Source organism: Telmatherina bonti (assembly GCF_933228915.1).
Source record: "Telmatherina bonti genome assembly, chromosome: 8".
In the NCBI taxonomy this organism is placed as follows: Eukaryota; Metazoa; Chordata; class Actinopteri; order Atheriniformes; family Telmatherinidae; genus Telmatherina; species Telmatherina bonti.
The window spans coordinates 21,854,009-21,877,949 of NC_136626.1; the positions used below are offsets into that span (position 1 = coordinate 21,854,009).

General features: G+C 38.2%; 2 protein-coding genes across 3 annotated transcripts in view; one reads left to right on the forward strand and one right to left on the reverse strand.

Annotated features, from left to right (window-relative positions):
* p3h2 (prolyl 3-hydroxylase 2) overlaps nt 1–19,138 on the forward strand; it is a 55,154-nt gene extending 36,016 nt beyond the window's left edge. Inside the window, exons 2-16 of one of the 2 annotated variants that reach the window (XM_079244667.1) lie at nt 1,642–1,701; nt 4,619–4,771; nt 5,453–5,642; nt 9,197–9,328; nt 10,626–10,753; nt 13,351–13,440; nt 13,900–13,940; nt 15,240–15,331; nt 15,438–15,565; nt 15,668–15,763; nt 15,877–16,027; nt 16,225–16,342; nt 16,449–16,524; nt 17,638–17,778; nt 18,043–19,138. In XM_079244667.1, coding sequence (XP_079100793.1) covers nt 1,642–1,701; nt 4,619–4,771; nt 5,453–5,642; nt 9,197–9,328; nt 10,626–10,753; nt 13,351–13,440; nt 13,900–13,940; nt 15,240–15,331; nt 15,438–15,565; nt 15,668–15,763; nt 15,877–16,027; nt 16,225–16,342; nt 16,449–16,524; nt 17,638–17,778; nt 18,043–18,135 — 1,689 coding nt within the window. In that variant the 3' untranslated portion in view covers nt 18,136–19,138. The remainder of the gene's footprint in view (nt 1–1,641; nt 1,702–4,618; nt 4,772–5,452; nt 5,643–9,196; nt 9,329–10,625; nt 10,754–13,350; nt 13,441–13,899; nt 13,941–15,239; nt 15,332–15,437; nt 15,566–15,667; nt 15,764–15,876; nt 16,028–16,224; nt 16,343–16,448; nt 16,525–17,637; nt 17,779–18,042) is intronic. The other variant, XM_079244668.1, reaches the window with a different exon arrangement.
* A 797-nt stretch (nt 19,139–19,935) lies between these two features.
* Nucleotides 19,936–23,471, reverse strand: ccdc181 (coiled-coil domain containing 181; the record flags this gene model as incomplete). The annotated part of the gene is made up of 5 exons (XM_079244881.1): nt 19,936–20,107; nt 20,972–21,129; nt 21,764–21,910; nt 21,998–22,975; nt 23,370–23,471. The coding sequence occupies 5 exons, from the start codon at nt 23,469–23,471 to the stop codon at nt 19,936–19,938; spliced, it is 1,557 nt and encodes a 518-aa protein (XP_079101007.1).
* Between the last annotated feature and the right edge of the window lie 470 nt (nt 23,472–23,941).

Below are 23,941 nucleotides of genomic sequence, written 5' to 3' on the forward strand. Positions count from 1 at the left end.
CTCATGCCCCCTGCCCTGCATGTTTTATAGGCAACCCTACTTTAACACACCTGGATGAAAGAAAGGGCTCATTAACAGGCTGCAAAGAACTTGATGAGGAAGTTCCATGATCTGACTCAGGTGCTTTGGAGGAGGATCATGACTAAAACAGGGAGGGCAGGGGGGCCTGAGGACCAGAAGTGAGAAACACTGTGTTAGATCAAGTATGTTGATTTCATCTCAGTTAGGTTGCTGGATTGAAAGAGTCAGAACTTAATCTATTATTTCTCAGTGGAAAATGTACAGGTTCATGTGGAATCATGCTGTTTGCCTCTTTTTTTGCTGATAATAAAGAGCTGTAGCACAGTGTACAATCGTTTATCCCCTGGTGTCAGTTTGATCTCCATACACATGGCTATTTTTAGGCTGTTTTCTATTACACATTTAGTGAGCTGGCGGTCTCACCTTCAGCTTATGATGATTTATTCTCTGTCACTCTCATGGGCTCACTTTGCTCAGTTTGATATATGTGCATGTGTTTCTTGATTCATAATCCCAATGCTTGGATCTCTGAACTTTCACAGCTTGGTATTGTAAATTCTGCAAGATTTATCCATCCACGTAACACTGGTCGTAAATGTGACTGCTGGTCCATTTTCAAGTGTGAGTCATTTGAGAAGATTTCATGGTTCAGTTAAAGAATACTTCACAATGTTTAGAGATTTTTCACTCTTAGAATTTGATGTCTGAAGGAAAAAAAAGAGGTCAATCTTAAACTATCAGAACTTCACCTGGTCAGATTAGAAATGTCAGTCCATAGAAGTCAACCAAAGTTGTATATGGTGTGTTTTGGAGTATCTTCCATATTCCTTCCATGGAAGATAAAATCAGATTAGTTGGTGCACACAAACTTTACCCTCACCTTTTCCTTGCATGGTAGTCGCTGTAGTCTTTCCTGTTGAGTCTGCTGTTGACAGATTATCTAAACAGATGATAATAAAATGATGCTTGACCCGACTTATCTGACAGAGACATAAAAAATGTCATAAATATGTGTGTGTTTGAGGGTCGTGCCCTCAGTCAGAGGAAAAATACATCCTCTTACAAACTGATTTCACCTGTTTATAATGCAATCCAGGTCCTAGTGTGCACTCAAGTGTTCCAGACAACCTTTTGATCAACTTAGACTTCTTTCAGTCTATCTCTGCATTAGTGTGTAATTTCCTGAGAACTGTGCGCACAACTGCCAGCAAAATGGTTTGAACTTGTTTTGCTTTCATTTTGCAGTTTTGTGTGATTCTCACATCTGAGACATCCAGTCCACTTGCTTTTCAGAGAACTGAGTATCGAAACTCTTGCATTAAAGAACATGCTAGCTTTAAAATGTTTGTACTAAAAGTAGCTGAAATTAATGTGCATTAAGAGGAAACTATATTTTAGAAATTTGTGCTGTTGACTGTTTTGTTACTTAGTTTTAAGGCATCATTCACAGTAATGATATTTGGTTTGGATCCTTTTAAACCATTAGACACATTTTTATCATCTTATCTATCTCTTAGCCCCTGGAAGATGATTTCTGATTTCATTCTTGATAAAAATATATAAAGGAAAAAATATACTTGAGAAGCTAAAATGTTCCTCTAAGCTTTTGTGTTATGTTAGCTCTCCTCCTCCCAGGCGACTGGTCAGTCATGCTGCGTGCCTCCTGGTGGCTCCAGACAGGTGATCCTGCCAGGAATGCTCTCAATGCCGCCTCGCCCTTTGGCCTTTTAGGGCTAATCAAGCATGTCATGCTGGGCTTTTGTTCTCTTGCTGCTTGTTCTGCCACATGAAACAGATCCAATGTTGTCAAACTGTGCTATTATTCCTAAGAATGAAGTGGTCTGTTTATGGAAGAAAGATTTTCTGCTTCTTCCATCAGAGCAGTATATCTTTCATGATGCATTGTGCAGAGTTTCTGGAGCATGTTCGTGTTTCCCTGCAGAAAATACAAAGCACATTGTTTTCATATCAACAGCATGTGGGTGTGTACTGTCATGTATCTGCAGAAAAGAACGTTCCACCTTTGGAAAAACAGGGATTTCCCAAATCTTTCAGTGATGAACATGAGAATTTGATCAATGAGCCCCACAGAAATGACACAGAAATACATTGCAAAGGATTTGTAATGTTTATAGTCAGTGCTGAGCGGCCAAACACAGAGCAGAAGTGTCGAGAAGTGATCTTCTCAACTGTCAGGAAAGAGATTGTGAAACACTGGGATCTGCTTTAAGTTTACACCTGTTGGCAAGCAGAAGGGTTTAAATAAATGCAGTCAGATGTGTCTGCAGGAGATTTCCAACAGACAGCAGCCTCTGTCCCCAGTAGTTTTTACTTTCACCTCACTGGTTCTGTCTTTTATTTCCTTACAATTTACCTCTTATATCCCTCTTCTTTCTGCTCACTTCTCTTCACTTATTACCCAGATAAGTCAATGTCAAACAACACATAATGTTATTTTTTACAACAATTTTAGAAAGTCTTGATGTCTTAAACATTAGATATGCAGGAAAATGCAAAAGCAAACTGTTTGATGAGTTGATTGTGGTGAGTTGGAATTGGTGCCTGTAGTGTGTTCATGTTGTAACTTGAGCAGGAAAACAATCTTATCTGACAGGGTTGACTGAAGTCTTTGTTTTGGAAAGAATGAAAAGGAATCAAGATTCTTACCAACTAGTCACATCTTTGTTTTTTTTTTCTTTTATATGTGTATATGCACGTAGGCCTCTCGCAAAAAGCAATAAGTCAATTTATAGCATGATAAGAAAAAATGTGCACAATAAGTTTGCAGGACCCAATAATTTTCTTTTTGCCGCATTTGTTTTAAGATATATTAACTAAGCACAGCAATACAACAAGTTTCCACTGCACTTAAAAACTAATCATCAACAGCAGTTTTCCCAGCTGGGAAAAAAGACCTTAACAAACAGGCTATCTCCATCTTCCCGACAGTCCTTGATCACTGGGGTGTTTAACAGATAGATTAAATACAAACAGGACAGTGCAACATAGTGTGTACTCAGACAGTGTGGTTGGTAAAGCCATGCTGCCCTTTAATATCGTTGAAAAGGTGACAAAAATGTTGCAAACATTTCACAGCCAGTATGAACATACATGTTACAAACAGCAATTCCACAACTTTAAGTATGTTGATCTTTGAAAGGGTGTATTTGCATTATTTTGGCATAATTGTTATTTTAGTTGAAAATGGTCTCAAAATCACAATAATAATCAATTAGCACAATATTATCATCTATTGCATTAATTAATGAGACAATTAATTGCATGGCAAAATTTGTTACTGTGACAGGACTATATGCCTGGATGTACATGTGCATGTACATCAAAAGATTAGTCTTATTAGGATCGAGATTAGTCTCCTCAAGAGGTTCTTGTTCCCCCGAATAACTCACCTTTTTTTTCTGTAAAAATTGCATAATTTTAAGTTTCTCCTGGAAAAAAAAAATCCTCCATAGCCATAACCTTGCAGGGACCTTGCACAGGTCATTCTTCATTTAGTGAGTGGGGATCTATGAACATGCTAATGAGTCCCACACAAAGTCCAGCCTGTCAGCATGGCTTCAAAGCCCTTACAAAGAGTAATAAAGTAATGATCAGGACTGCTAACTATTACTGCAACAGTTTCAGGTATTTAGATATTTAGATTATTTCTTTTGTGAGATGCAGTCACAAATTCACTCTGCAGCCTAACTACTTGTGTTGGTTTCAAACATATGGATACTGAGGTTTTTACTCAATAATGTTGATTCTCTCAGATCATAAAGGGTCCGAATATATGATGTGTGACAACATTTTTTTCTCAATCAGAATTCAGTTCCTTTTCAAACCTGGCAAAAACTCCCCCAAAGCTTGAACCAAACTCCATGAAGCTATTCAGTAGCTGCTGTTTCCATTAACTTTATATTTCCAGAGCATTTATAAAGTTATTTGATGTGTAACAACTATGAATGAAGCTCTTCCTCTTGTTTTTGTGCTCTCCAACTATCAACAGTAAATCTTGTGTGTGTTTAAATTACATACATTTCTTAGGACATAGATTAGATTCTTGTGGTGAATATTGCATGATGTTACTAACAGCATCCACTAAGTCCATATGCTTAGACTGCAAAGAACTCATCTATCATATTAGCTGAAATGATGGCAGCTCTCTTTTAATAACAGGATGTGGATGGGAACAGCACAGCCTCCCTAAATCTTGCTTTTTCTCTGTTCTGGCCAACCAAAATTCTAATATGTTGTTTAAAGCCGATTTAGAAAGACTTGCCAAAACACTGTTAAGGAAAGTTTCATGGGTTTATTTTAATAGTGTGCCTTACTTTAAAAGAAAGTTTAAAGATAATTCATTAGTTTTTGGCAGTTAAAAAAAAAAAAAAAAAAAGACAGTTCCTATCTGTTTCTGTTCAAACTTTAAGTTCTAGTTTTTCATTTTAATTCAGATTCCTCAGATTTGAAAGTGAATTTGTGCCTGTAATCCTCAGTTTTGGGAACAGTTGTGTAAAAGAACTAAGTCCCACAGCGGCAGTCTACTTTTAATAAAATCTCTGTTTCTTTTCTTTTCTCTCTGCTTGTTTCTTTCTAGTTGCAGCAGCCTGAAAAGGCAGCTGCTGCAGCCCATACCTACTTCCAGGCCAATCCAGAACACGTGGAGATGGGCCAGGACCTGGAGCAGTACAAAGCCCTCCAGGGAGTCAATGAAGACCATTTTGTCGACAGAGAAGCCCGGCCTCACCAGGTTAGACAGAAAATCTTGATCTGTAAGACCTTTGTGTAATCTATGACCTTTTATGCATTTTTTAAATGAGTTCTCAAAATGTCTGGTCTGTGATTTCACGTTTTCTGAAAGTTGGAAAGGTCAGCTCCTGTTGCTCTGTAAGTGGCTGTGCGTTAATGGGCCTTACAGTTTAATAACTGGAAACTCATTGAGGCCTTTAAGTGGTTGTTGTGGTGAAGCTCTGAACGCTGAAGAGTTCTGGCTCCTGCAGTTTCTCTCTCTGGACTTTCTCTCTTGTAGTGAAACATACTTGAGTTCTTCCCCATTCTTTCTGCAAGAAGTTAAATTTACAGATGGATGTTTTGCCTCCCTCTCTGCAGTCTTACAGATACCTGGGTTTTGTTTGTGGGGACTTCTTTTCTTCCGAGGACGTTAAATAAGTGCACTGAAGGTTCTCTTATGTACTTCTTAAGAATTTATTATGATTGTTCTCTCTGGCTGCGAATCAGGCCAACTTTCCCTCCCCTCCCACTGTTTACTGCAAAGCTGCTGCATGAAAAATCGGTGCTCACCAGAGGGCTTGTAAAAACTTTTATGAACCAACTGCAAGTTTATAAGCAGAACTCTGTGGATGTTATCTGTGCTAAATGCTTGTGCCATGATTCTCCTATCCCATCATCGCGCCTGTCTTTTCTCTCACAGCGATCCTTCACAGAGGCAGTAAGACTGTATGACAGAGGCGACTATGAAGGAGCTGTTGCTCTGTTCGAAGAAGCTTTGGTGGAATATTTTAAAGCTGATGCGGAGTGTCGGGCTCTGTGCCAGGGTCCACAGAGGTTTGAGGGCCATGATCACCTCCACTACCGTTACAGCCTTCATGAACTTGTTTCAGGTAAGAGCAAAAATCTTGACATAGAAAGCGAAGTTGTATTCATCATATGGCATGAAACGAAACATAATGGATGCTTAAAGCAAATTCTGGGATCAGTCTTCCTCCCTGCATTAGAATTCCAGCACAGACATGAACATAAAATGACTGGTTGACTGAGCGGTGTGTTCATGTGGCACAGTGACAAATCCTCATCTTGTTTTTCAAAAGAGTTAAGACATTTACTGCTTATGTTGGGAACTAAAGCAGGCGGATAGCTGCTGATGCAGAACTTTAAACTTCTTATATTTTTAATTAAACTGTAAAAAGCTATCTTTGATGTTTAATTGCGTATTGAAAATTCTGACTCTGTGTTCCACTGTCTACATGTAGCACCACACTGAAATCCCAAGCAGATGTGATTCTCAGCTACTCTGCTATTGATGAAAAATGTCTCAGCGTGTTTTGATTTGCAGTTCCTCTAACAGTGGTTTTAGAAACTTTGATAAAGTCCGTTTAAGTTTAAGAAACAAGCTTGTTTAGTTGGGTTGCTAGATATTGTCAGCTCATCATGATGCATACACCAGCAGCTCTGTATGTGCTGGTTCAAGGATGAGATGGAGCTGATTCTGGTAAGAGAACATAGGGAGGGTTAGATGTGGCCTTCATACTCATGACATGCTTATATCTGCCAGGCAGCAGCTTGGCACAAGGTCAAAGGGCAGAAGAGACTTTTAGGGGTGGGAAAATCAAACTGAACAATCGAAAATCTGGATTTTTTGCTTCACAATTTTAAAATAGATTTTTTTTTTTTTGTTAAAAAAATCGATTTTTTTTTTCAAATAAATAAAATTAATCCACTCTAAAATTTTTGTTCTTTTTATTGATCTTTTTACTGGTCTTCTTGGGCATTAAGCAGCAGAATGTTGGTCTGGCTACTCTGTTGTTATTTTCCTAATTGAAATCAAGAAAAATGGCAAGCAAAGAAAAAAATTTTAATTTTTGGTTTTGTTTTTAATCTACAAAAATCAGCAATATTGAAGAATTGTGAGAATTGCAATTTAAATCGAATCAGCAACCAAAAAAATCGGAATGGAATGGAATCGGGACAAAAGCATGTCGTCACAGCCCTAATGACTTGAGGAAAGGAAGCATTCGGATGGAAAATGTAGGCACTCACAGCTATATTCATAATTATACTGTCACTATCAAAACATGTTTACAAGCCACACAAAATCAGTTTTACGAGGATGTGAATGACTTATTACTTTGAAAAACACAGAAAATGAATAGATTTATTTCCATAGCCATAAACATGCTGTGAAGACACATAGACACACACCAAAGCCAGCAGATCTGTCTGCACCAATCTTATATTGATTCAGGGTTGAGTTTGTGCTGGATGTCTTTGTAAACTCTCCAGATGATCTAGTTTCATAAGTCTTAATATCTTAGGAATGATACAAGTAATAATAAGAATAGGAAGTAAAAGTGGGATTGGATAAGTACCACTGAATGCTTTGAGACACCCTCAGACATTTTAGTGATACTAAGTTTGTTCTGGGATTTGGAAAACATACTTCATCAGTCTTCTAGTAAACAGATTAAATTCCAGCCAGAACAGCAGCCTGGTCTCTGAAGATTAAAGAAAATTGACCTGAGACACTGCATATTTGCTCTTTTTCCACTTGCATTTTTTCTTTCTTTTTTTATTTTTTTTGTTTCTGACCCTGTTTTAATTACATTAGTTCGAAGGGATATATTCCTGTTGATTATTATTTTCAGTATTTGTTTTCTTGCTTTTTACCTTTTAAATCATTCTTAAGATTTTTTTTTGTAAAAAAAAAAAAAAAAAAAAAGGAGGCTGAATCTTTAATTTTAAGTTTTCTAATTCCAATCTTAGATCTGAAGTCTAAATGGAAATAAAGGACATATTTTGCTAACCTAATCAACATTTGCATGTTAGATGTTGGTGGGAACACAAAAGAGTCAGAAAGGCAAACTGCAAAGGAAACAGAAGTGCAAAAGAGCTCGAGTGTACAGCAAGCACTCATCATCCTGGCAGTCATAGTGAGGAGTACAACTGGCCATTACCAAGTATTAGTCACACTTTTTTAACAAGCCTCATAAAATAAGAGACCCCAAGCTCCTATTTTATGTCCTGTTTTATCAGCTATTTCCGTTTGCTCAGTGTTTTATACTTATGTAGTACTAAAAGAAGCTTTAATTGGAAGCTTTAACTGTCTTGCTGTAATGCATAGAAATACAAATGTTTGATGTGGAGGAAAGTCATCTCTCCACAGCAAGCCTCATTGTTTCTCAACTACATTGTCTGATACACAGCAGCTTGATCAAGGACTCTATTGACATGCGTCAGGACAGCAACTGCAGTCTAATTACTGACAAGTGTGCTTTACCTCACATACGCATGACCGGTTGCATAAACACCAAAAGACGGCTAATTACTTTTGGTCAGGATTTGTTTAACTTAGAATCAGGAGGATTGTTTTCCATAGCATGGCTATGAAAGAATCTGGGATCAAAATGTTTATTTGTGGAAAGATGTATGCATTTATGATAGTAATGCAATCTGCTGTGTGAGCTGGATAAAAAAAAAAAAAAAAATTTCAGTCATTATTGGTTTAATTTCCAGATTTTTCCCGTGTTCCTCCCTCTGCAGTTCTGCACAATTGAGCTTTGATTTCTTTTGAGACTCTTTTGAAACACATCACAACTTCTCATCTTAAAGTGAAGAAAAGTTGCTGCAGCTGCTCAAGAGTGACTTCACTGTGCATACATGCTCACAACAAACACACAAGTATGCTATCACCCACACTGCTGGCTCTCCTCTCAGTGTTGGACATAAGGAAATGATATGTAGCACCCAGTAAAATCTGGATTCCTCAAAGGATGAACAAATGACAGTGTTTATCCTCGCCTGAGGAAACACAACAACTTGGTACAACAAACACATGTAGTTCTGTGCTGTTAAAGGGGAAATGTGAGATTTTGGCTTAACTGCATTTAACTTGGTACAGCTTAGCAGAACAGACTCATTGTACAATCAAATTTTTACGAACATGTTCAGGCAAATTCGTAAAAGATTCTTCACCAGAAGTAAACAGTGGTGAAAACATTTACCACCCTTATTCACTTCAAGAGCAATTCATGTAACCATATGAATCAACTTCTTCATCAAGTTCTTTGCCAGCCTATTAAAGAGCCTTTCATTTCATTCAGGCGTCTTAAAGTAGGGTTGCCTGTAAAACATGAAGGGCAGTGGGAAACACTGCATGAATCCATCCATTCATGCACTCTTTCATTTTTAAATGATAGAGGCCTAACATTATTAAACCTTGCCTCTTGTATAAACCTCAACAGCCTTTATCTGGTCTATATATCCACAGTTTCCTGTCACAGTCAGCAAGGACATGCAGAAGTTTTCATACTTAACTTTCTCTGAGAGCACTTAAAAAATCAAACATTAAGAATGAAACCCAGCAGGTCATGAAAACTTACTGTAATTACAACATGGATGTCATTCATCTGTAAACCAACCAGTGCCATTTGTGTTGCAGATCATTTTACTCAGGTGCTGCACTGTGAACACGAGTGTGTTAGAGACCTCGCAACTCGGCCAGGCCGCCTCTCGCCAATGGAGAACTACCTGCCTCTGCACTACGACTACCTTCAGTTTGCATATTTCAAAGGTAAATGATACATTTATGCAATGATAATAATACATTTTATTAATAGGCACCTTTGTCGAGACTCAAGGTAACCGTATAGGTAGGGTACAAAGCACAATATGTAACAGAAGTTAAATAAAATGTAAAAAATGACAAAGCAATCAAAAATCGAATAAACATAAAAAAAAACAACACATTGAGACACTGTTCAGGCTTGCTAACTCAGAGAGAAAACAAGCCTGAACAGGCAGATTTTTAACTGTGACTTAAAGTATCAAAGTCAACTAGTATAGTCAGTGTATAGTCATATAGTGTATAGTTCATATGGGAGTGTGCACATTTTCCCAAGAAATGTACATTAAAGAGACCCAAACTGTCAGGTTTTGACAGAATGAGTTCATTGTTCTTAAATATGACATCAGACTGTGTTAAGTGTATGAACAAAAAGTTTGGATACACCCATATGTCATGTGCCCAAACGCACACAAGCACTCATCATGACCACAAAGACCTGCAGACAGGTTGAGTCAGTCCGCAGAGGACCGCACCCTGTTAGGAATTTGTTTTACATCCTTCACATTATCTGGTTTGTGTATGTATCCACTCAAATGTTGAGGCTTCTGCCTGAATGTGTGTGTCTCTGGTGTTTGTGTGTGATAAAGCAGTGAAAAGCCCTATAGAAAAAATGTTGGCACAGATACAAGGCGTAGTTGTGAAAGACAATGTCCTAAGATGTGAAATCCACAAATTATACTTAAAGAGCCATAAACATATGGCCGAGCTTTGCTTTCTTAAATAAATCTACAGTGACAATTTTCTGTTTGAGCTCTGGATTCTTATGGACTTGGGAAAGCAGCAACACTTTCACCGCCTCACCTCTGCAGGAACTCTTCAGAGTCTAGTAAAGAACCTGTTTGTGTGTGGACTTGCTCTGTATGTGGAGATGAAGGTGTGTGTTAATGTTTTGTGTTTTAGGCTAAATATGTCCGACTGTGTTTGCATTTGTGTTAAGAGCAAGGAAAATCATAAGATATCCCTGCAGTACTAATGTTTCACTTTATCATTGACTAATAGCTCCTGGGCCCTGTGGGTCTATGTGTGTGTTGTTTCCACTATGTCAACCATAGAAGAGCTTTTGTCCCATTGTAGTAATAGTGTTGGAATGTCAGCAGCAATAGATACAATTTCACAAAAGCAGGTCATCAAGTACATCCAGCAGATGGGTTAGCGCTGCAAAACTCAGTGGGTGTGTATGTGAGACAACAGTTATGAAGATGTAACTTCTTCAGCTGCTTAATGCTTCCCTTTCTTTGTTCAGAAAACAGGCTGAAGGATGCGCTGCAGTGCGCTCTGACCTACCTTTTATTCCATGAAGGAGAAGAGTTCATGATGGACAATGTGGATTTCTATAGAGAGGTGCTGGGACATGACAGCAAACCGAGAGAGGTGAGGAACTGCTGGGCCACTGGAGGATGTGTAGTGAAGGTTTGGAGGGTGAAAGTATAAAGTGTTTTTTTTCTCTGTGGAACCGGTGTGTTAGCCTTTATTTAGTTGTGGAAGGAGACAGGAAAGTGGAAAGCAAAAGGCAAATTACATGAATAAGGGGCAACAGAGTGGGAACTGAAACCAGGTGGTTATCATTTTAAAATACAACCACATCCTGCAGAGATTATAAAAGATGGACAATTTTTTTTTTTTTTTTTGTGGCTAACATGAAAAAAGTTAACTTATGAAAGACAATTAGCATGCAACAGTTGTAATGGCATTTTAGGTTATATGCATTCCATATAACCTAAATTATAGACCAATAAATTTAGAAATTGTTATGGTTTTGGAATGACTTCCAGGATCCAAGCGCAGACATGGATCAACATTCAAATAAAGCGTTTATTTGATTTCCTTGGCAAGTGTAGCAGGTAGGCAAGCAGACAGGCAGGATCCTCAGAAACAGACAAAGACTAAGTTAGATGAGGAAATAAAGCAAGGAGGACAATTAGCTGAGATGGAAAAGAGCCGTTACCACGAGGTGAACAACAATCTGGCTGAGCTGGTCTTTTATTCTGCTGCTGATGATTACTTGATAAGGAACTGGTGAAGATCTTGTTGCCGGGGAAACAGGGACAGCCACACAGCAGAGCAGGCACCCCAACAAAAGTTTAAAATGTGCTACAGTTCTCGGCCCAGACATAAAACAACAATAATTTAGACTTTTTATTGTTAAGATAATTAACTAATTTTTCACATATTACATATTGTAATGTAAGTTATTGGAAGTAATTCACCCTTAAAAACATAATAAGAATTCCATCATGTAAATTTCAATCAGAAAATATAATTGCAATTTGTCAATATTTATCTAATAATAAGAAAAAAATATGAAAAATACATTTTTAAAAGAATTCAGGTAACAAAAGTCTGGACAAATGAGTAGTGCTAAAATGTGAATCATCTGATATCCAATCAGTTTAATTAAAAAGAGAGGACTGACATGACTGACATGTATGAAATTAGCACCACAGAGAGTCTTTCTGTTGTTTAACATAGATGTAAAAGTGTTAACTAGAAAAATTGTACACGGCAAGTAAACTGAGAAATCTGTTTTTTTTTTCCTCCTGATGAAAAACAGACTTGATTCTGACGCAGAAATCACTTAATTTTCTCAGGAAGACTGTTGAAAGCTCTCAGATAAAAGCAAATCATTGCTGCGTTTACACATGCAAGAATGTATAAACAAAAGAAACCCACAAGAACAAGCTCCAACAGCTGCTCAGGATTTGAACTGAAGAAAAGTGGAAAACTTTCTTCACCAGACTGCTGCACAGAAAAGAGATAAAATGATGACATAGATTGAGATGAGAGACCAAGGAGAAAAGTGTGTATTTGACAGGAAACGAGATGCTGCAACCATTTTGTTGTATTTCTTGGACAAACTTGCAACTTGTGTTTTTGGCAGAAGTTGCCTCTTACAGTTTGCTTCCTCCTTGAATGTGTTTCTCAATCCAGCGATAAGTCTTCTACCACAGTCCCTCCCACTTTCTCATTATTCTTACAAGTAATTAAAAGTTGAGTGTGTGTTCCCGTCAGGCTGGTTATCATCCTCTTTAACGCCAAAGTGCAAATCGCTTTTTTTGGAAAGCCTTTTAGAGACAGTATGTTCCAAGCAGTATGTAACAAAGTGTGAGTGTGTCTGGAGATAGAAACACTAAAAAGCCAACATGTTTAAAAAAAATTTCATCATAGCTTACATTTTTCCACTTATCCAATCTTTCCAGTCCTGTCAGTTTACAGCACAGTAATTGGCCTACAGATCGCCTCCTCTGCCTTCCTGCCTCAGGGAGCTCATTTTGTAAAGTCCTGGATGTAAGTGCCAGGCCCGGCCTGCCTCCCTGCCAAAGAATCCTGCCTTTCAGGAGCTCAGGAGGAGGATAAGTGGGGTCAGAGTGCCTGCAAAAGCCTTTAAAACAAGTTTGAGTTTGGGTATTTGGAAGTTGGCAGAAAATGAAAATGCTGCTCAGGTTTCGTAATACTCATCATCATCATGGCCTTACTCCCTCTGAAAGGTTTGTTTACAGTTTATCAGGGAAATTTCTTCACCACTACATTGATGTGTAAACTGGAATTCACTACTTGCTTTTAGGAATCCCCATCAAACATGTGTTAGATAAGAATGAAAAAACAGCAAAGTATGTTAACCATTTTAAATTCACTTTGATTTGAGATTTATTTGCCTTTGATTTTCTATCAAAATATTATATATAAAAAAAGTTGTCTTAAAATGACAATTGACTGTAAATAATTTGATGAAACTTCATGGAGAAGTGACACAAAAATAAAGGGGGAAGCTGTTGAGTTTAGGAGCAGACCCAGATCATTTTGCTGCTGTGATTGTCTGTTCTGTGATTATTAAAGTCTCATATCAGCTTTAATATTGCTGTTGCAATGTAACTACAAGCCTTAAAGAACACTTAAATTCAGTAATATACCTTTCTTTTTGTAGATGTTGTTATAAACCATTGTGTGGTGTTGTGTGTCTGTGTCTGCAGGAAGCCGCGATATACCTGAGGAGGCATAAACGAGAACTCGAGCTCCTTCTGATTGGCAGCAAAATAATGGGTGCTGACTTCACAGAAGGGGTGAGTTAACAGAATACAACAATATTGATTTTCAGGTTCATCCGAAACCGCATAAGGAACTGCTGACATTCACTGCTCTGAAATTTTTTACTTTTGCCCAAACATGAGGGAAGATTTTGATAATCAACAGCCGGTTGTTGTTAAACCAGCCCACATGCCTCTGATGTGGAACAGATCTCCAGCTGAGTGTGTAACAGCTTTAATGTGTGCCTGCTGCCGACTGACATAAAGTAGGGTAACAGGTGTCTGGCACGGCCATCGCACGGCCTCTGATTGGCCAACACCACCATCTGCTGGTCACATCTACACCAGAGGCAGCAGGCTCTTTCTGTGTTTAGCTTGTTGGTTCTATTTATTTATTTATTTTTTTTAATTAAGAGCTATGCTAACTGATTTTTTTTCTTTAAATAAAAGCTATGCTCTTACTACTTACTACTGAGTTTCCTTTGTCTCTTGCAGAATTACTGGAGCAGCACAGGTGGAAGGGACAACTCAAACAGGTAAAAAGATTTCAATGTGCAACATTAGGTGAACAAAAGACAAACTGCACATTATTATCATGCAGTTTGCCTATAGCATCCTACAAACTTGTAATGACTAACTATGTTCTACTCAGCGCTCTCCTATGTTCCTTGTCCATCAGGATGGAATAGTTTCCAGCTCAGCTCGTGCACTCATTTCTCAACAGCTTGCTGCATTTCTATAAAAAATGTCAGAGCTATATAAGTGTCCTAAAAGCATTAAGGATGAGGGAATGATTACTTCAGAGGACGGCCATACTCAACACACCAAAATAGCAAATACACAAAAGCCTCAACTAATTAATAGATGCAAATATTCAACCAAGTGTTTGACAAGATTATTAAAAAAGTGATTGACTGTAGTGAAAGAACAAGGTGTGTTTGTAACAGCAGTGTCAAGCCGGATGTTTATTCCAATAATATTCAGTTGAAGAGAAGGAAAGGCAAAAGGTGAATGCATATTATGTGTGTGTATGAGCGAATGTGACAGATTAGGATTAGGTGTATGTTTTTTAGCACTTTGTGCTAATTTTTTGTATCAAATAAAATTTGATTTTGAATTTTGATTTGATAAAAAGCAAATATAGATGGTAATAGATGCGATTTGTTGTTGCCAATAAAAGCTAAAATGTTCCTGAACAAGGTGTCTGTTAGAAGCAGAAGTAGTTATTTGACAGAGAAAACTTCACAGTGGGTAAGTGGTAGCCTAGTAGGTGGAACAGCTCACTCTGTCATAAACAAACCAGGGTTTAAGTTAAGTAAGGTTAAGTAACTCTAGTTTAGTTACAGACTCTTAGTTACAGAGGTGGGTTTGCATAGGAAAAACCTGGATTTGAGTTCCTGGTGTGCCACTGCAGGTGAACCACTCTGTTGGCACTTGAGCAAAGCCTTTAACACCTCCCAACTGCTTTAAGCGCATGTAAAACATGGCGGCCCACTGCTCTTGTTGTTTATCGAGAGATGGATCAAATGCTGAGTTGAATTTCCCATTGTGGATTAATAAAATGAAATTATTTTATAAATCTTTATTATCTCTGGTTACACAGCTGCTAGATGTAAATATCTAAAAGAAAAATCCCTCAGCATTAGTTAATGATGGTGATCAGGATGTGCTCTTTAAATAGAAAAAATATACAGTTCTGTCCAGACAGGAGCAGATGGCACAGAAGGAAATGCCATCATTTGTAATCATGAGGATATTTCTCCTGTTTTTTTCTTCTTAACATCATAACTCTTGCATCTAATGAAAACTGGGCCTTCTGCTTTCTCCGCTCTCAGGATTCCCTCTGGCACAGATGGCTGGATGGAGTATGTTCCCATCTCAGAGAAGAAAAATGTCACTGCCATTGTTTCACAGCAGCTCAAAGAGGGTAACCTTTGCTCTGAGACTGTTCCTGCAGATGACTTAAACAGTGAATTAAAATGTTGTCAGATTGCAAAGCTAACATGTTACATACTGTTCTGTGATCCGTGTAGGTGGGCCCTTAGTGTACGACAGTGTGCAGCTGGTGCAGAACTCCATGGCCTTGAACGGGACCCAGCGGGTGTTGTTTGATCATGTTATATCTGAGGAGGAGTGTGCAGATCTCAGAAACCTGGCATATGTGAGGGCACTTTATATAATGATGGGAAAAAGGCTGGTAGGATAACAAAACCTAATATTGGTTGGTGACAACCCTTTTTGTGGTTTCATTAACATCATGCAGGCTGTCACCATGGCAGGAGACGGTTACAGAGGGAGAACATCTCCACACACTCCCAATGAGAAGTTTGAAGGAGCTACTGTACTCAAAACTCTGCAGGTACACCTAATACTAAACAGAAACAGCTAACCTAACAGCACTTCGTGATTTAATCTTGAGGTTGTCCAAACTTTATATCGTAATTTTTACTTTTTTTTTCCTCGTCCCTGCAGTATGGTTACGAAGGCAGGGTGCCAATGGGGAGTGCTCGCCTCTTCTACGATGCCAGCGAACGAGCAAGACGAATCATTGAGTCCTATTTCATGCTAAACTCCACTCTGCACTTCTCCTACACACACCTGGTGTGTCGGACAGCCATCACAGGTAGCTTATGCACAGTAATACACACAGTTGATGTCATAATACATGCACAGTCATTTCTTTTTGTCCATAATTAAAGTTCCACATTCTAACATCCAGGGTGATTTATTGATGGAAATGGGAAGCTATCTGTTTCTGTAATGTGCTAACTCTGTAGCTGCATGTCTAATGTTTTAGTGTTTGTTATTGTTTGTTCTTAGGCCAACAAGATCACAGGAATGACCTGAGCCATCCTATCCATGCTGATAACTGTCTGTTGGATCCTGATGCTAATGAGTGCTGGAAGGAACCGCCAGCATACACATACAGAGACTACAGGTGTGATGCTTCGCTGTTGATGGGATAAAACGTATTTATGCATTTTATTGAGTGAAATATTTTATATTTCTCTGCAATGACTGACTGTTCTTTTGTACTTTTTCAGTGCACTGTTGTATCTAAATGGAGATTTTGAAGGAGGGGAGTTTATATTCACAGAAATGGATGCCAAAACAGTCACGGTGAGATGGTTCTCCAGAGAGATGATATTTATTTCAGGATGAAAGATTACAAGCAGAGGAAAGCCGGGCTGTTTGGTTCATTTATGCCAGCCAAGCTTTTCATATAGGTTACTTAAAAATATGTACAACTAAGATAATGGCTTGATGTCCCCTCAGAGGAGCTAAATAAGTTAGTTAGGGGATGGGGAGATCTGGGAACCTTTGTTTAGTCTGTTGCCTTATATACCATTCATCCATGGTTTTCATTTACCTGGATAAGCAGCCAACAGTTGATGGATGAAAGACCTTTTGTTAAAAAAAAAAAAAAATCACCACCAAATGTACATTTATCAAAATGCTGGTGGTAGCTCAGGATCTCAGGAGTAGTTGTCTTTCAGCTAGAAGATTAGTGGATTGAATCCTGACTTCCCCAGCCTACATGCAGAATGCTACATTGAGCAATGCCTCCATTGTGATCATTGGTGTTTGAATGATGTGTTTAAAACTTATAAAATGATTTTTTTAATGTATTTATTTTGAAGTGCTGTGTGATAGCACAAATATGCTTTGACTATTCAAGTAAAACAAAAAAGTGCCTCACGAATACAGTCCACAGGAAGCCTTTTAAATTAAAGTGCTTGGACATCCTGGTTGTAGGAAGGCGATACAAAGTGTTGCCATAACATGTGTTGGGATAACTTGAGATATGATTCTTTACCAATCTGTGACACATCATCATTGTCCATTTCCTGGGTTCAGGTTGCCACAAACAAGCGAGGATGAGTTGTAAAATCATGAAGCACAACCAGAGCTCATACATAGACGTGGAGCACAAGATTAATGATGATGAGCATGTTTAAAGAGAAAGACCAGTAAGAAAAGGATTATAATGGAGAAGATAAACCAAAATTTCCAAAACAAAGCAACAGAATAACAGATGTTCATTTTTTACCGAAAAGACATCTAAAATTTGTGGATCAATACATTTAATCAGTTTTTGTTTTTAACTTTGAGCTGTGTGAAGATTTAAACTGAGAAAAAACAAGATGAATTCTGATTGAATGCAGACGTGTTTCCAATGTGAACAGCGTTTGTGTTACTTTAACAGATTCATGTCTCTGCCATCTTTTCCAGGCATCAGTAAAACCCAAGTGTGGCAGGATGGTGGGCTTCTCTTCAGGCGGGGAGAATCCACATGGCGTGAGGGCTGTCACCAACGGGCAGAGGTGTGCCGTGGCTCTGTGGTTCACCCTGGACCCACTCTTCAGAGAACTGGTAGGTTATATTTGGTTTTCTCAGTTCTGCCTTTTTGTTTTGTATTTTTTGATATTTGTTTTTCTTTATTTGTTAGTTTGCTTTTGGTTCTTTAGTATATTGCAGAAAGAGTTGCTCTACTGCTCTTTAATTTTCTAAAACATTCGTGTTGAGAATTGTTTTTCATGTGTGTATCTTCATCGAATGGATACTTTTTTTTTACCGTTCTGCTTCATCTCAGTCTCAGTCCTCCTTATTGTTCTTTTTTTACTTTTTCTTTCCCAGGAGAGACTGCAGGCAGATGAGGTGATCCAGGCACTCAACACACAGTCTGTGTGGGGCCAAAGCCTCAACATTAACCCCAGAGATGAACTGTAGAAGCAGAAAAAAAGCCTTTCTCCATCTTTTTCAATGCAACTACTCGATAAATACTTTATTTATTGAATGACCCCTTGGATCAGAACATATGTATTTTTGTACTGTTTGAAGTGCAAGTTCAATGTTATTGTCCTTTTGTGTTGTCATTTTGATGTTTTTATTTTGTTGTGTTCAAATTTGAGCTGACCTTCTGGTCCTTTGTGTCTTATCCAGTCTCAGTCTTTAGTTAGATGTTCCATGTAACTTACTGTGAAGTTTGACATTTCACTGCTTTGGGTTGTGCTTATTTGTACATCGGGGTGACATTATCAGCAGGTTAAATCATTTACATTATGTGTAGTTAATTGAAAAAAAAAAAAAGCCTTATTTTAAATGTCAGTAATTTCAAATAATATTCATCATTATGATCACAAATGGTACTGTTAAATAAGTGATTATTAACATTACATTATTCAGTTTTTTACATTTTTTGTGCCAGTAATAATTAATATCATAGTAGGCAGTGCACTGTTTCTCTGAGCTAGCACTCATTTCAGACTTTAAAGAAGAGCTTGTGTTATATGCTGAATACATACAAGCATATTATCTTCTAGATATCCAAGTCTGAAAGTGAAAATGTTTTCAGGCATGCTTGAGTCCACTTGTAACGGAACAGAAATCTGGCTACATATTCACAGTGAGAGTGAGTGTGTGTTTACGATTGATCTTTATTTATGTGTTTGAATATTAGACAGCTGCTGCCTACTTTTAATACAAGAAACTTTTTTTCATAAAAGATATTAATCATTCCTGTTTCAAGGAATACATATTTGTAAGTTTCTTTTTGATATATTAGTGTTGATGATACAGGTTACAGGTGGAGTCGTGCACTGTAAATCCCATGAAAACAAATGTTAAGGAGTGACTTTGTTTTCTACACAAGTTCAGAATGCTAACCTGAAATGTAACCCTGTTGTTTTATTAGGTTGGCCACTTTTATGTCACTGATATTTATGAAATGCTGTAGCACACATAAATGGATGTGTACCTGCCTATAAATAAAAAACAAACAAACAATCCATTACTTTACATTTTCTTTGTGTTCATTCATATCATAAAGTTAAGTGTGAAAATAAGCAAAATACTTTATACTTTAAGTTTTACAAGTTGTTATACATGCAGAAATGATCAGTACTTGTTATAACAAAAGGTCTTCTTACTTAGGTAAATTGAATATTTCAAACTTTAATTTGTAAATTAAGAGAAGACCCCAATAAGTTTTGTTTACTTTTTCATGTTGGATAGCTGTGTTTGTCTTTGATCACACAAAGAAATTAATCCATTTTTTAATATAAATACAAAACAAAATGTGGAAAACTTGAAGGCTCTGAAAACTTTCCAAATTCTCTCCCTGTGATTAATAACTGATGAAAGGAAAACAGTAGGAAATGGTTTATTTCTTGGATTTCAACTGCCCATCACTGCAGTTTATGAAAAGCTCCATGTAAATACGATCAATCTAACACAGCACAAAACATATGTAAACACAATAAAAAGACGCTTATTTGCCAACTGTAGTTAAGGTTATGAATGGATTTTTTACCTGGATATATTTACACTGAGAAGAGGTCACTGTGGTATAACTGGATTTCAGCAGAGAAATAGAAATAAAAAAAGCTAAACCTCTAAGTAAACATTTGTCATGTTTCACAACTCGTCTCATGGATGAATTAATGTATGAACCGACTACTGGAATAAAATTGAGTCTAATCTATGTACTGAGGTGTGAAATCAGAGGTTATGTCTGTAATTATGTTTGGTTCAAAAGCGGTAAGTCATCTGTTCGGTGAACCTGAAAGGTTTGGTTTCATTGACAGAGCACAGCAGGTCCCTCATGCGCCGGGCCCGTCGCTCCTCCAGCACCAATCTGCGGGAGTGCTCTCGGGCTGCCTGCTGCTCTGCTCGCTTCTCCGCCCGCTTCCGTTTCAGCCAGCTGAAACAGGAAGAAGACAACAGCGGTCAAAGGTGAATTCAGTTCTATCAGTTAAGTAATAAAGATTTTCAGGGTTTCTGTTCTGATGTTTCGGAGTCCTAAAGGCCAGATGTGTAATTACAAAAAACCCTATTACATTTCCATGAGTTCTTGGAAACTATAAGCTACTCACCAAAAATTATACCTAACATTCAGGGTAAATTTACAGAAAATGTCAAATGTTTATTCTATACGATTTTAGACGACTCCACGTTCCTAAGTTTATAGAAACAGTTTGGGGATGGTTCCTTCCTGTTCCAACATGACTGCACACCAGGACACAAAGCAAGGTCCATAAAGACATGGATGAGCGAGTTTGGTGTGTAAGAACTTGACTGGCTTGCACAGGGTCCTGACCTCAATGGGACAGAACACCTTTGGGGTGAATTAAAGTGGAGACTGCAAGCCAGGTCTTCTTGTTCAACATGAGTGTCTGACCTCACAGATGTGCTTCTGGAAGAATAGTAAAAAAAAAAAAAAAAAGAAATCCCATAAACACACTCCTAAAACTTGTGGAAAGTTTTCCCAGAAAACTTGAAGCTGTTATAACTTCAAAGGGTGGACCAACATCATATTAAACCCTATGGTCAGTAAGTACATGTGCATGTAAAGGTAGCTGAGCGGGTACTTTTTGCAATATAGTGTATGTCTCCTTCTCCAGTTAATGGGGGTAAAAACTGAGATTTGTGCAGAGTGATTGTCTTTAACTACTATACTCTGGTCTTGAAATGCTTTAGCATCGTATAAAACATGATGGCATTGTAGCTACCAGATAAATCACAAGGCATCAAATTAAAGAAAAAAAGACAACAGCAACAAACTCACAGTTTGAAAGCACGTTCACATTCCTCCCGGCTGTGTAACAAGTAACCACTGTCCTCCTCAAGCCTCCTAATTTCCACCAGCTGTCTTTCCCTCTGCTGCTGCTCTTGCTTCCTCTGTAGCCACAACCTGAAGGCCTCATCGGGATCACTGGAGTCTCTCTGAAAGGGAGCAAAAATAAAAGTAATTAAATACATTTTTCTTCCTTTTTTTTAACAAAGTGTCTCAAATATTTTTACTTGTCCTTTGTTGTTTGACACCGTTTGGAAGCAAAGTCAGTCGTTTGATAAAACTGAATGAAAATAATCATTTGCGCTTTTTTTAATCAGAGTAGAGATGCTTAAAGGAAAATTATAGAGCTTATTTATCACCTAGAGACTTATCACTTAATGCAAATTTAATCTGTCCATTAGAATTAACATTACAACCAAGTATTTTTGCCATATGACCAGCAGATGCCTCCTTCACCTCAGTAGAAGCTAAGTAGCTTAATAGCACTCATAAGTGCAGCAACACAATGACTATCTTAAAAATGGCTAATTCAAACCTTTCCTTTTAGGACAAGACATTTGGGAGACATCATTCTCCGACTGAAACAGACCCTTTTACATGGGAACAACAGAATGGCACAATGCAGCTGCCTTAACTTCAAAAGGAGGTGGAGATAAGCACCTTCTGGTTATATCTATGGAAGTAAAAACAAGTAGCAGCAACAGCTAACATTATAACAAGGATTGTCATTATTTAACTACGCTTGTTTTCTAATGAGGATGCTTTGTCTTTTTGTGACCATACATGGGAATTCATCTTTTCTATCTCCTGGGCTCGTTGGATCCTTCTTTCCTCCTGAAGTTGCTCTCTTTTCCTCATCAACCAGGCTTTGAACGCCTGTTCATTTTCCTGCCTCTTCAGCTCCTCTTCCTCCCGTTTCCTCTGTTCTGCCTATCCAGCAAAGAAAAGGAAAAGGAAAACTAGAAATTATTTGAAATGTAGAATTATTTGTGTTTACTGGGTTTTTTTTTCCATTACCTCTCTGGCCAGTTTCTCCTTCCTCTCCTGCATCCTCTGCAGCAGCTCTTTCTGTTGGGTGGAGAGGGTATATGTGGCCTGGCAGGGTGTTCCAGTGGCAGACTGTACCCGTCGCTTGCTGTTACTCCTTTGGATGCTTCTCTGACTGTGGTTAGCTGAACTGGGCCTGATCCTGGGCTGTGTTGGAGGTCTGGGGGCCCAAAGGTTATCAATTCCCAGGAGAAAGGAAGAAGAGCCAATACGGATTTTAGAAGGAGAGGCAGAATTGTGGATCTTTCTGGAGTTTGCAGTCTGCTGTTGGATACGAGGTGAGGAGTGAGAACAGTCACTGAAACTGTTTGCTATTGGGGGTAAAAGGCTTTGACTCTCCACCTCTTTCATGCTTACAAGGTCAAATTTTCCATCCTTTTCCACAAGCACTCTGCCCTCCTTCATTTCCTGTCCTCCCTCTTTACCAGAGCCTCCACATAATCTGTTTTCATCACGGGGGGAAAGTTTTAATTCAGACATCTTCCCTGACACTTCACTGTCTGCATCTGCATTCTTGGCTGTTAAATCCCTTTGGATTTTCCCTTCCTCTGTGTCACCGCTGTTGTCATTTTTGTCAAACTGGAGTGGAGGCACCACCAGGTCCACCAGTGTCTCTTTAAAATGAAGGCGCCTCCTTCTTGTCATATCTGGAGTTTCCTGTTCCTGTAGCTCCCTGTTAGCTTGCTGGATCTTCTCCAAAATGTATTTTTTCTCCTCATCTGTCTGCTCATCAATTTCCAAAGGAGGTGGGACTATAGGTAGCGATTTGTTTGGGCTGTCTCGATCTGAATCGTATTCCAACGGCTCCATAGGAGAGGGCCACCTTTCTTCCTCCTCTTCCAGCTGCTCTGTTTCCCCTTTCTTCTCCTTTCTTTTCCGTCTTTGTTGTTTTTCATCTTCTTCAAGTTCTTTGTCTATTTGTGCCTCTATGTCCTCGTAGTCAGGACCCTGTGAGGAAGATAAGACAGACACACTCCACATTCATTATTTAGGTTTGAATGTAGATGAAAAGGTAACATCAACACTTAGCAGGTAAAACTGCCCTGGTGTGATAAGAGATATGTTTGTTCTTTCATCAATATTGCATCCAGCAGTGGAGCAGTGAAAGTATGCCACTGTATGTCACCAGCATGAGTTTCACATGCAAACAGTGAGATGTGCCAGGTTGGGTAACTCAACACTTTTAACTGTCACAGTTTCACAGAGCTCTGTACGTTAGACAGTACACAGTCTGCAGTAAGTAGAGCAAAACTCCAAACACAGCTTTACACAATAAAATAAAAAGTAGCGTGATGGGTGGAGAAGAAACAGGAGGTACAACAAGCTTGGTCAAACTGCTTACCTGGTCCTCACTTCTGCTCTCCTCACTGATTAGCCAATCCAGATCTTTCTCAAAGTCATCTTCATATTCCTCCTGAGTTTTTATGCAGACAACCTCAGTCATACTGCACTACTTGTAAATGAAAGAAAAAGATATAGTTATATTTAGGCTTTTCTATACAAACTGCAACAGATAAAGAGAGTACTCAGATAGTCAGTCCTGCCCCATATGTGGTGGAGGTCCAGTCTACGTAAACCTAACCGTGGTTCAAAATGATTACTTGTTTTAGAATAATTCTGAATGATCTGGAATTAAGTCCCACTTCTTCTAGGTCAGAATAAGTATTTTACACTCATGACTCATGAAAAGAATAATGTGGATAGAGAATTGTAATATTTTGATTGATGTTAACAGCCTCAGTCCAAAACTGTGACATGAATATATGTACACAATGTGTATTTTGCATCTATTTTTTTTTTGCAAAATAATCCCTACACATGATTACAAATTAGTAGACATTTTTACACACAAGTTTCAGCCATATGATACCAATACTCCAAATAACCAAAAATGTTTTTAGATCAGTGACAGAA